We start from the raw sequence: 13,332 nt of genomic DNA, 5'->3' as shown, positions 1-13,332 counted from the left end.
GAGATTGAGCCCCGTGTCAGGCTTGGGATCCTGCTTGGAATTCTCTCTCTCCCTCCCTCTGTCCCTCACCCCCGATCATTTGCTATCTCTCTCTCTCTCTCTCTCTCTCTCTCGCACTCTAAAATAAATAAATCAATAAATAAATAAATAAATAAATAAATAAATAAATTTGGGCCCCATTGCCTAGCTTCGGTCTCAAAATCCAGTAATTTGGTTGACGGTCAGCTAGCTCACCTCAAAACTTACCAAGTTTTCCCTCTAGCACATGGTAGAAAGAAACTAAGGACTACAGGGTAATCTTGACCTAATTGATCTGTTAATGAAATTAATAAATTTCCTACCTCAAAATGGGAAGAGGGTAGAATCAGGCACCCCAAAATTGCGACAACATCCCAGTAACTATAACAACAGCACTAAAAGTGAATAGCATCCAGAAAAGTATAATGTACAGGCATCTTCAGGTAAAGCCTATTAGGTCTGGCAAGTTCACAACTGAGAGATGAAGTAGGAAAGAAAAAGAGCTATGTTATCATTACCATCTCTATGGGCTTCACTCCAGTGATCCCAATTCATTCATTGTTTCCATCTGCCTTTACTTGGGAGAATTGTACTGTGATGTCTATTCTGACCCTGTCTAGAAATAAACCTCTTGCCTCCACTCTTCAGGTTTCATTTGGGGGGAGATTAAGGAAATGTGGGATGGTGGATTTACTGAATACATCCATGACTGGTGGAACCTGATGGATTTTGCAATGAACTCACTCTACCTGGCAACCATTTCCTTGAAGATTGTGGCCTACGTAAAGGTAACTTGGAATGTCTGCCATTTTTCTCAAGCAATGATTTGGGTTACATTCAGCTTCAGCACTGGGAGCATACAGAGCTTAGGGGAAAAGTGCTGATGACAGTCCGATCCATGCGGGAAAGTACCATAGAAACAGACATTCTTTCAAAAGTTTGTAAGCAGTGTCCACCTAAGCAAAGAAAGTGGAGAATAGAGCAATTTACAAATGAATCTTCAGCTTCTTAAACTCTGACAGTAGAAGGGTCTTCAACCACCCACCCATCCAGTCAGTGTTTAAATCCTCTCTACAGTATCCTTACCAACAAGATGGCGCACCGACCCTTCCATAGGTCAGGGACAGGAAACTCACTGAATTCCCAATCTCCAAAAGCCTCTCTCCACCTTTGTCACTTCATTAAAAAGTGCTACTTTATGTTTTTCTAATATTATTCTCCTTGTGACACATCCATTAATAATCCTTCTTCCCTGGGGGGTCAAACAGAACAAAGCTGCTCTTTTTCTGTAATAGTGCTTCCGATGTGAAGTCATCTCTCCCTAACCGCTGAGTTGTCTCTTCTCAAAGCTAAGTATTCACACTTCCCTCAAGTGTTCTTTATATGACAGGTAGCAGAACCCTAGAAACTTCACTGCAGGAGACCGAGATCTTTAATCATCTCTGCCTCCCTCATACTTTCAGCACCAGGATGATCATTCAAGCTGTTATAAATCCAGCTTTTTGAGTACCACACTCAACCTATGCCTCTCTACCAATTCAGATAATGTACGTACACACACACACACACACACACACACACACAACCTTTATGCTTTTCCCACACAATGTACAGCCTACATTATCCTGAAAAATAGCTGCATGTCCAACATCTCACACTGGGTAGTCACAGGCTCTGAGTTCAGATTTGGTGCTCATTAGATAATAGAATGGCTGTGCTCCTACCCTGAGTTGAACTTCTCCAGCATGGGGAAAAGCTGACAATTCAGTCTCCGAGATTGTCTAGTCAGTCATGCTTTTTGGCACTAAATCCCACATTAAGGAGTTTTAGAATGGGAATATGGCTGTCCCCCAAATCTCCAACAACTTATTTTTATATCCCTAATATGCATATTGCATAAATTTTAAGACCTTGGGAGTTAGTTACGTGGAGCATGAATATTGAATGCAGTCATGAAACATTTTTGAAAGAATCCTAAGAGTATGCCTTATACTTGTGGTGATCGCTTAACACAGACTTACAACTTCCTTACAAGAAAAAGCTGGTGAGGAAAATGTTTGAATCTCTGGTTAATGTGCCTGGATGAAATCCATGTCATTCTGGCACTCTGCTCACTAAGTAACACTGTTTGCTTCAAAAAAAGTCTCTTCCTTTGGAAGTGGTATTTATACACTGGAGGGACAATAGATTATCAATCTAGAAATTGGTTGGTTTTGTTTGAACAGGAAAGTTTAGAATAAACGATCAAGAAAAGGATTTCTCTTAGGGATGTAAAAATGTGTCTGTAGATGCCCGACATTAGATCATTTTATAACCTGTCCAGTTGCACTGGCAAAGATTCCCAGGAGTGAGAACCTCCCCACCACAGTGTGTAAAGATAAATCAGCTATACTCAGCTGACTAAATGCCCCTCAACTGACAAACACTTAACCCAAGGGAGACGTTTACCAAGAAGTTGGATGTCTTCCCAAGAAAAAAGAGAATTGACAAAGCATGACATGCCACATGCAGATTTGGATTTGCAATGAGAAATTGCAAATGCTCAGTCTGGTCCACTCACCCACAGAGGCACACTAGTCTGAGATGAACTTCTCCAAGTAGGCTGAGACAACCTCTATGAGGTAAAGCCTCAAAAGCTGGTCACAAGGCTACTTGAAACACTTCAGATCACTATGGTACTAAGGCAGTACAGAAATGCCATGGGATAAGCTGACCTCAGAGAAGATCCTTTATTAGAGCAAAAACAATTGTCAATGATACATGTACTCCATCACACGTGGTCTGCAACAACAGAAATGAAAAGACACATATGAAAGCACTCAAAAGGAATAAATACACATAAGAGTGGCCCTCATTGCCCCCAGATAACCCTCCAAATGGAAAATAATTGTCCTTTTGTCTTCTAAGATGGTTCCACCTGCATTTCTCCCACCACTACCTTACTTCCATATGTTCAAACTAAATCCAAACTTTGACAGCCATTGAGTTGTGGTCCTTTCTTCAACCAGTACTTGGCTGAAGACAATCCCCGACTCCATCCTTATTATTGTTAAATCCCCACATTAAGCTGGCTTCCTTCATATTTTGCTTTTGAATTCACAGAGTGTGATGTACACCGATCTGAAAGACATGGAGGTCAGTTTTCAGTTGACTCCTAGTCACTAACCCAAGAAGCGGGAAACCTGAATGTAATCCCTGCTCTGACACAAGCTGGGTTACCATAGGCCATCCTTACACCTCTCTGAACCTGAGATTCTGCCTCTGAAAAATAAGCAGATTGGACTATATCAGTGGCTATCAGCCTTTTAATTTTTTCCATGAAATCACATCTTGAAGCTAAAACTTATTCAGAACTTCAATGTACTGAAGAGCTCAAAGACTGAATTCCGATTGAGGACGCAATCTTCCAGGCCCCCTCTATGGCTCCCACAGTGGCTACCAGTTGCCTCTACTGAACCTTCAGGCTTCAAGGAACACAATTTGAAAACCATTTGTGTTAGTCCAGGGGCCATCAAACTATGGTCTGCAGGCCAGATTTGGCCTGCTGCCATATCCACTTATTCACTTACTCCCTATGAGTTCTACAGGGAAGAGTTGAGTAGTTGTGACAGGGACCATATAGCCCACCAAGCCAAAAATGGCTAGTATCTCACCCTTGACAGAAAAAGTTTGCTGACCTTTATACTAAATGAGCTCAACCTTTATGCTAAATGAGCTCCAAGTTTAGTCCCTGCTATCATATTCTATAATATCTGCCTCCAAAGATGTATGTATATGCAAAACATAGATTTGCCATCAGGATCACTTTTCACATTTCTGAATGTGCTGCAAATCCAGACGCACTGTCCCATGGGCAGCAGACTTCCTTGTGCTTACAGTTGTGATTGTGGAGGGAGAAAGTCCTGAATTATGAGCTGTGCGTGCTCCAGTTGATAATTTCCAGTTTTACAACATAGGTCTGTTTCATTATCAGCAGTCTCCATCTCTCATGTATAGCTCAAAACTTTTAAAGGCCTATCTAGCATATGTGCTGTGATATCAACCAACATTTGAGGGAACATTTAGTAGAGACAACGTCCCTCTGCCTATCTGGACCTCAGCTCCTCCACTTGTAAAACAGACATGGCAATGCCCACCCCTCACGATGACGCAGCCAATGGGGGGTGTTTTTGTTTGTTTGTCTTTGGAAGGGAAAATGCAGAGATACAAGATTTGGCCAAGAGTGTATGAAGCGGATTAGCCACCTAAAGTTCATCTGAAACAGAAGCACAAGTGTGGCAGGGTTTCTCCAAACTCCTCTGACAGTGAAGAATATTGGAAGCACGCAAACGATGCTAACACCGGTTTTGTCAGTTGTTGGAACTGAAGCACATTTTAGAAATGCTAACAATATAATTTGGCCCCCAAATGCAACATTTTCTCAGAGAAGTTGTTTACATCTAGTTCTAAGAAATTGTGATATTTAGATGAGAGCTCAAGGCAATATGCTTCAGATTGAATTCCAGGCAAAATCTACTTCTGTCTTGGGGAAGTTAATAAGCAAATTCTTATATTTCCATAACATCTCTCCTTATGGAATACACACACTCTTACATATGGATACATAACCACAAACGTGTGCGGTGATTAAGAGTAGATATTATCCTCATTCTATGGTGAAGTTGAGAGATACAGGCAGTTTTAAGTTGACAAAGCCCCATTTGGACCTCGGGTCTCACAACCAAGCCATCTTTCTATAAAACTATTTCCAATGTTCCAGGAGCTAGAAGTCCAGGACAGGGCTGAAAAATGGGCAACCAATGCCAGAAACACTGGCTTTTTCCCCTCCTTCAGCCCCCGGGTTCTTCATTTGCACTAGAACTTGAACAAGCTTGTAGGGCTGTCAAAGGAACAAATACATGCATACATCACCGTGTGGAGCGGTACTAAATTCACTACCTGGAAGGTTGACATGCTATTGGTGATAGTATGAAATACATTACAGACTGCTGAAATTCCACAGGAAACTGAATAATGACCCTCTAAGATTGCTCTAGCAGTCCCAGACTACAAGTCGGCAAAAACTCAGGAAGAACATTGCACACTGAGGAGGCTGAACCTGTCCCTTGCCCTTCAGTGACTACAGGTTGTCCGTGGTGCTCAGAAGAAAATGGGGGATTGGGGAGGCAAATCTGATTTGAAATCTCATTAAGAAGCAGAGTAATTTGTCCCCACTACCTTGGGCATGCCAATCAATGGCTCTGTTCCAGTGACACTCCTCAACAATCTGGTAGACTTTTAGTTAGAAAATGTCTGTTGATAAACCACAGGTGGTTACTCCAGATGATGGCTCCAAACTTCATTTTTCTCTGTGTATATTCAGGGAATATATTTGGATGAGAGTGGGAGGAAAAGAGTTATTAGCATCATATATTGATTGGGGGGAGGAGACAAATAGTGCCATGCATGGGGTCTGTTGTGTAAATGAATGTTTGATGCTTACCTTGGTGGCTTTATTTAGGTGCAAACAGGAGAAAAGAGGGAAAAGTTGAAAATGCTCACTGTACCTCTCATCTTGTGCACTTGTTTCTTTCAGTATAATGGTTCTCGTCCAAGGGAAGAATGGGAAATGTGGCACCCGACTCTGATTGCGGAAGCACTGTTTGCAATATCCAACATTTTAAGTTCGTTGCGTCTCATATCCCTGTTCACAGCCAACTCCCACTTGGGGCCTCTGCAGATCTCTTTGGGGCGCATGCTGCTTGATATCCTCAAATTCCTCTTTATCTACTGCCTGGTACTGCTGGCTTTTGCCAACGGACTGAACCAGCTTTACTTTTACTATGAGACCAGAGCGATCGATGAACCAAACAACTGCAAGGGAATCCGATGTGAGAAACAGAATAATGCCTTCTCCACGTAAGACCCCCCTCTTTTTTTCCTTTTTCTGCTTTCTCCTTCTTTGCTCTATTTTCAGTCCACAGCTTTGTCACTACCTTTTGACAGTGCACACAAAGCTCACTCAGGGATCAACCCAAAGGGTCTGAGGTAGAGAGAGGGCCTTCTCTGGATATAGAGGCCTCGGAGAGGAAGCAGTTAGGTAAGGGAGGAAAGCGACACACACACACACACACACACACACACACACACACGGGCTCCCAGGAACTCATCTAAAGAGTTAGTTTTGAATTATTTTGGTAGTATCTCATATTTTTAAAGGAATTGATGGGAAGGGGATAAATAATTCCTCATTCAAAAAAGCATTGCTAACCAAGGAAATGAAAGAGCAAGGCTATTCCTCTGAACACGTGATTACCAAAGCTAACTTAATTATTCTGAATCAAGAACAAAGGAAAAGGAAAGATCAGAAATATCTTAATGCACCCTGGGATATGGTGATTCATAATAATAAATAAGAAATATTGGGGATTGTATATGAATAAGAAATATTCATAATAAGAAATCAGAAATACATATTTCTGGCACAGAGCTCCCAAAAGCCTTGGAATTTCCTAAGGGCTGAGAGCGAGAACAAGGGTGTCTTTTCTTATGTTAAGGAAGTGACTTTTGACCTCCACCTAAGGATGGAAGCTGGTTGCCAGGGGAATCAACCTTGCAACTAGAGGGTTCAAACATTGGGTCCAACCCCTCAACCACCGGGGAAAGGAGAAGAGCTGAAGATTGAGTTCAGTCACCAGTGGCCAATGAGTTTAATCAATCATGGCTGGGTAATGAAGCCTCCCCCCAAAAGGACAGGTTTTGGAGAGCTGCCAGGTTGGTGACCACATGGAGATTCGGGGACAATGGTGTACCTGGAGAGGACACGGAAGCTCTGCACCCTGTCCCCCTACTTTGTTCTATATGCATCTCTTCCATCCGCCTGCTCCTGGGTTGTATCCTTTTATAAGCCAATAATCTAGTAATTGAAAAGTTTGAGTTCTGTAGCCACTCTAGCAAATTAATTGAACCCAAAAAAGAAGGTTGTGGGAGTACCTAGTCTATAACCGGTCAGTCAGAAGCACAGGTAACAACCCGAACTTGCGACTGACATTTAACGTGGGGGATAAAGGGGCAGTCTTGTGGGACTGAGACCTTAATCCGTAGAATTTAAGATTATCTCCCAGTAGTGTCAGAATTGGGTTGGATTATAGGACACCCAGCTGTTGATTGGAGAATTTGTGATGTGCGGGGGAATTCTCCCCACACCCATACATTGGGTTCAGAAGCTCTTAGTTGGCATAAGAGAAATGGGATTTGCTAAAAGAGCCCTGAATCATGGAAACACGTTATTAGGGAAAAGAAAAGATAAAAGTCACGGGTCATGAAATTGGTTTGTTTGATGTGATGTCAGCTAGGGAGAGAGCATGTAGAGGAAAAGACAAAGAGACATCTAAAAATGTGACTGTGGGATCACAGGGGATTTCTGCATACTTAGTTTTGCTTAACTATTTTCTAAATTTCTCCATATTGTGGGATTTTTAACAATGAATCATGATGAAAGCTTTTGTTTTAAGAGAAAAGTGTCAAAAGCCCATTGCTTGCTTCCATTTGCAGAAGACCCCATACAGAAGACCCTATAAATCTAGGGGTGCTGGGTGGCTCAGTCTGTTAGGCGTCTGACTCTTGATTTCAGCTCAGGTCATGATCTCATGGTTCATGGGATCAAGCCCCGTGTCAAGCTCTGCACTGACAGTGTGGAGCTTGCTTGGGATTCTCTCTCTCCCTCTCTCTCTCTGTCCCTCCCCCATTCACTCTGTCTCTCAAAATAAATAAATAAACTTTAAAAAAGAAAAGAAAAGATAAAAGGGCAGGAGATGATGAACCTTTGATCCCTGGATAGCTACCTAGTCACCCACAGTGTGAAACTTCAGCTGTGCTGCGGTCAGTTACTCAAGGTAAAAGTCAGCAATGGAATTTAGAAATGATAGTGTTCGAGATGAAGTTTTTTTTCTACCCTCCAAAGGTTCTTATGGCTGGTCTAAAATTAAATTGACATGAGATGGATTAATAGGAGAAAATCAAATTTAATTTCATATGTACAGAAACCCCACATACATGAGAAGTTCAAAGACAGCAAGGAAAAAGAAAGTATATATGGCATCCCGAGCTAAGGAATGGGATAGAGGCCTGGGGTTTCAAAGGGTGATTCACAAGACAGTAAGAAGAGTAGATGTTTGGCAGTTGTTTGCCCTCCCATACAGAAGGATCACTCAGATAAAATTTATCTCTGGTAAAATTCCAATTTAAATTCTTCTAGGTAGTTAAAAGAGGGGCAAAAGTTTCTCTTGAGCCTTCCGGGTCTTGATTGCCTTCCGCTCAAAATAGCTCAGATGCCAAAATGGCATACTTTGGGGAGACTTGTTCTAAACCGCTTCGGTAATAAACCCAACTCTTAAGAAGGAGTTAGCTCATTGGATATATAAGGGAATGCAAAATAAGAAGAACTATGCTAAACATACAATCCCTCGGTTATTATCCATAAGAGCTACAATGAAAGTAAAAGAAAAGTGCTGGGTTGGGCCTTGATGCTAAACCAAGCTCAGATTTAGGTCAATCCGAGTTTGGGTCACTAGCCTCAAAGCCAGCCCTGAAGGTAAAAATTGTACAGGGACAACAGAAGGCCCCTATAAGACCTCTGGTCACCAAAAAGGTAGTCAGTGTGGGGGAGGGCAAAATCAAGAAACTATTGAAACCAGAGACTATAAAGAATTTTTTTCATTTCGTAGATCAGTATCATCAATTTCCTGAAGAACCTTTGCTAAAATAGATTATGAGAGTAACTAATTTAGGGGCTGCGTCTTTGGTTTTCAATACTGTGGAGTGAGTGAAAGGGCATGTTTGGGTTGACATAGGACCCACAGTTCACAACTGAACAATCACAGATGGCTATATGTGATCCAGATACACAGGAGGTTATTCCTAAAGGGAACGACCAGCCTGGTTAACTGGATAAAAGTCACTGTAGGGCCTGTTTACCCTGAGAAGGGGGACTTCTCAACTCCCCCTATGAATGTCAAGTGGAATACCCAAGATGAAGCCACTAACATGCTTCATGCACAAGCTATGTGGAACTGAGCTTAAGATGACTGTGATATTTGCCTACTGAATATATATGCCCATTACCTGGGTCATGGTAAATGCTGTGGTTAAGGGGTCTCTTTCACATGGGCCCCACATATAACCTTACTGCTGCAAAACCAAAACACAGTCTGGGAAGCCTTTGCCAATTTAAGGTCTCAGCTTTCCCTCATGGGTCTTAATAAAAACATTAGGTTAATTAACAAGAGAATAGGGAGAGGCCACAAAGGTGGAAGCTTTTAAACAGTTTTTAAGGAATGAGGTGAATAAAGCAAATATTGGTAGGAACAAAAGAAAGAGGAAACAGAGGAGTCCCAGGGCTCATCCCACAGGATGGAAACCCTTAGATGGTTATTAAGAAATGAGATGAATAAGACAGACATCGATAGGGTTAAAGATTTTAATACAGCACTATCAAAGGCTGGGAGGGCCAAAGGAACTCTGTGATGGTCCCCCCAAATTAAAGGGCCCCAAATAAGTCTACTCTATCTATCCCAGTTTGGAGAATTTTAAAAAGCCGGCGGGCAAAAATTACAATGAGAAACCGGACCACCAATCATTTGGGGCAGTGTTTGGGCAGATTAGTCAAGCTAAAGATTGACAAAAGGCCCAGGGTCCCTTGGCTCAAGAGTGGGTAAAATGGTCAGAGGGTGGAAAAGAGAAGTTTCCAGGCCCCATTAATACAGAAATCCTCCTAATGCTGGTACCAAAACCCATTGGTGAAGCCTTGACTCAGGCTACAATGGATTGAGACAATATAAATATGTAAGGGTAGGGCAGCTGGCTGGCTCAGTCAGTGGAGCTCCTAACTCTCGACCACAGAGTCATGAGTTCAAGCCCTACGTCAGGCATAGAGCTTACTTAAAAAGAAGTAAAAAAAATAAAATAAAAATGTAAGGGTTGATAGGATCATGAAAGATGGAATGTTTGAGCAGGCTTTATGTAAAAACATTGTGTCTCCTTTACCTAGATGTTTTTATGGGAATGGACCTCATGTCTGGCTGGGGAAAACTTCCACTACCTAGTATTATGAAACCAAAGCCTGTCAATGAAATCCTAATAGAGACTAGAGGTAGGAACACAAGAGTGGATGGAATTAAGGTAGAAGTTTGTAGAATGGGTATGTTTGAACAGGCTCTATGCAAAGTGGTTGCATCCCTTTTATCTGATTGTACTGTAGGGATGGACATTATATCTGGGGAGTGTTTCTCCTACCTAGTATTGTAAGACAGAAGGCAAGTAAACCCACCCTTCAAGCAATATTAATTGGGAATGCTTCATAAGAACCAACAAGATTGCCTGAGTCCACACAGTGTGGAATCAAAGCTGAAATGCTGGCAGGGACAAGTTCTCTGTGCCGTAGCCCAAGAAAAGCATAGACTGGGCTTATGGTAAAAGCCTGTGTGCACCTCCCAGTGACAACTGCACCCCTTTCACAGGAGCAAGCTAGAAAGGCAACAGGCTAAGGGCAAGATTCGAATCAATTCGCCTTCTGAGATTAATTTAAGGTTTCAGGTGGGCCAAAGGGCACTGAGCACTGATCAGAAATGTCTCCCTTTCCCACTTGGGATGCAAGAGACAGCTCAGGATCCTGTCCATGTCCACTGCCTCCAGACGCATGGAATTCCTATACCTTTTCTTTATAAACTCAACATCTATTTCTTTAGGACCTTCAAGCCTCCAGAATAGCTTTTATTTTTCTGACAGATCATTGTTAGGAGAAACAGACAAGAAGAAAATAGGCACGTGACAGGAAATTTGTTGGGTTCCAGGAGAGGTCTTGGGCTTACCCAAGACTCAGTGTCCTCTAACTTGTCCACCCCAACCCCAGTTCTGGAAAGTGCCCCTCATTACCACTGGTGTTCACAGTGATGACTCCAAGGTCACGAGAGGTTTTTAGTCATTAAAGTATGATACATTTTTCTCTTTAACCCTATAAACTAAGGCAGTTCAGTGAACTCAGACATTCTAGAAATGTGCTCAATAACAAAAGCCAGGGGAAAAAAAAAAGAGTTTCTTTGCACCCAAGTTTGCACCAGTAGAGAGGGGAAAAAACAATGCTATGTAGATTACCCCTATTATTTGTTTCTAGCAGCATTTCCTAAAATCAGTTACAAAACACCATAGTTCACAAGGATGTTAACAGACCAGACATATTAGAAAAGGATATATGATCCAATGAGCTTGAAAATGCTAGGACAAACTTTCAAAGGTTTCTTCACTGCAGGTCTTCTCAGAGACATTTCATTTTGGATACACGATGTAGGGAAAGATTTCCCCAAATGCATTGGCCAGGACGATGTACCAATGAACAGAGTTTGAAAAATGTTGGCTCACTCCAATGCCCCTTTTGCAGCACCCACCAATCCCCCTCCATTAGGCTACACCTCCTGCCTCTCTCCTCAGAAGGGGAAAAATCTCGGATAGGGAAATCAGACTCGTGTGAAAGGGAAAAGAGGCCAAAATGGGTTGACAAGAAGATTTTGCTGTTTTGGTTAAGCCAACCAGGAGTGTATAATGACAACTGGTCACCTTGCTAGTGCCTCTTGACTAGGACCTGCTTCCTCTCCTGCATTACTCTAGAGGCAGAACTCGCATCAACCTGTTTTCAATATAAAGAGCAATTCTGTAGTAGCTTGAGCACCAGGAGACTGCATGTGTTCACATCAAAGGGTTTAACAGGATTGAACATCTGAATGCAAGGTGCCTTCCAGGAGGCCAGGTCCCCTGCCAATTACCCTTTCAATGTGAACTCTGCTGAAGAAGTTTACGAAATGCCTTCTTGCAAGTTTGTAGTCATTATTAACACCCCGGTTGCCAACTGACATTTTGTTCCCATCGCTTGCCCAGCAGGGACAATTGACAAGAATGGGCACCTGGTATACACAAAAATTATACCTTGGGGCATTGGGTATGAAGAAGCATTGTCATACTAGGGCAAAATCAGCAGTAATGTTACCTCAACTTTTCCTCTAGGTATCAATTTGTTTCCTCCATAGAGGTCTGACTCAGCATTGTTTTCTTTTAAATACCTCAACTCGGGCATTTATAATACCTGTTAAAATACATACTACTTGGTCAGCGTAGGGAAAAACTCAACTTTTAGAGAAAGAGAAAGCGAACTCATTTATATACCTGACATAAATTATGCCATAAGCTTACTGTCATCCTTTTCCTTCTGATTCTCCAGAGATGCCTTTGCTATTCTTTGACTTAAAAAGAAAAAGAACAGATATTTTCCCCAGGGAACACGGTTCAAGAGGACCTCATTGTTCTTGCTGATAAATACATGACAAGACTATTGGCAGTTAAAGCCTTGTATTCCATCCTGGGAACCCCTGGCCTTCATTTACTGTTGAGAGTAGTGATTGGGAAGGCATCATCATTCTGAGGGCATGGGACTTGTGAGAGAAAAAGGGTAGAAGTGGCAGGAGCTAACTCGCAGGTCCTATGTCTCCTTCTGAGGTTCCAGCCCTCAATTCCAGATGCCTTCTGCACACACATGGCTGTGTTACGGGCCTCGCAAAACACAAAATGTCCCAAACTGAATTCCATTATCTCCGTATCCTCACCCCAAACCTACTTCCCCTTCAATCCCTCATCTTATTAAATGACACCAGTCCGAACCCTAGGAATCATCTATGACTTAACATCTTCTTCACACGACACATCCAGGCTCTCACTCAGCCCTATCTGTTGTACTTCCTAAGTATCTCTTGAATTCATCCTTTATATATATATAAATATATACACAGAGATACACACACAGCACTGGTCTCCTTGCCTCCAGTCTTCTTTTTCCTCCAAACAATTTCACACCTGTCTCACAGAAGTTTTTTTTCTAAATACCAGTCTCATCTTGTCACCACCCAGCTTCGTGCCTGCCCCGTAGTGGAATCTTCTCAAGTGTAAAACCCACCTCTTTACCACATCTCGCAGGGCCTTGGTACTCTGGACCCCAACTCTCCAGCCTCTCACTCGTCTTCCCCAGAGTCACCATCCTGTTCTCCCCAACTATAGGAGGACGTCTTGGCCCTATGGGTCTTTGCACATCCCACACCATTCCACCTGCCAGGAATGCCCATCCCTACCTGGCCAGCCTGGAAAACTCTTACCCATCTTTCAAGCCTCTGCTGAAAAATTACCTGGTCTTTTATGTCTCTTCTTACCCATTCCAACCCCACTCTCAGTTACAGGCTCCTTCTGTGTTTGTTCCCCATGGCAATCTAAGCACATTTCCGTGACAATATAACCTGT

The 13,332-nt window shown here is 42.4% G+C and overlaps 1 protein-coding gene across 1 annotated transcript in view; it reads left to right on the top strand.

Annotated features, from left to right (window-relative positions):
* Nucleotides 1-13,332, top strand: part of TRPC5 (transient receptor potential cation channel subfamily C member 5) — a 132,826-nt gene that overhangs the window by 81,661 nt on the left and 37,833 nt on the right. The window contains exons 4-5 of the mRNA XM_047843828.1: nucleotides 667-806; nucleotides 5,594-5,916. Of these exons, the coding sequence (XP_047699784.1) occupies nucleotides 667-806; nucleotides 5,594-5,916 (463 nt within the window). The remainder of the gene's footprint in view (nucleotides 1-666; nucleotides 807-5,593; nucleotides 5,917-13,332) is intronic.

Source organism: Prionailurus viverrinus, chromosome X (assembly GCF_022837055.1).
Source record: "Prionailurus viverrinus isolate Anna chromosome X, UM_Priviv_1.0, whole genome shotgun sequence".
Lineage (NCBI taxonomy): Eukaryota > Metazoa > Chordata > Mammalia > Carnivora > Felidae > Prionailurus > Prionailurus viverrinus.
This window is presented reverse-complemented; position numbering and strand designations above follow the sequence as displayed.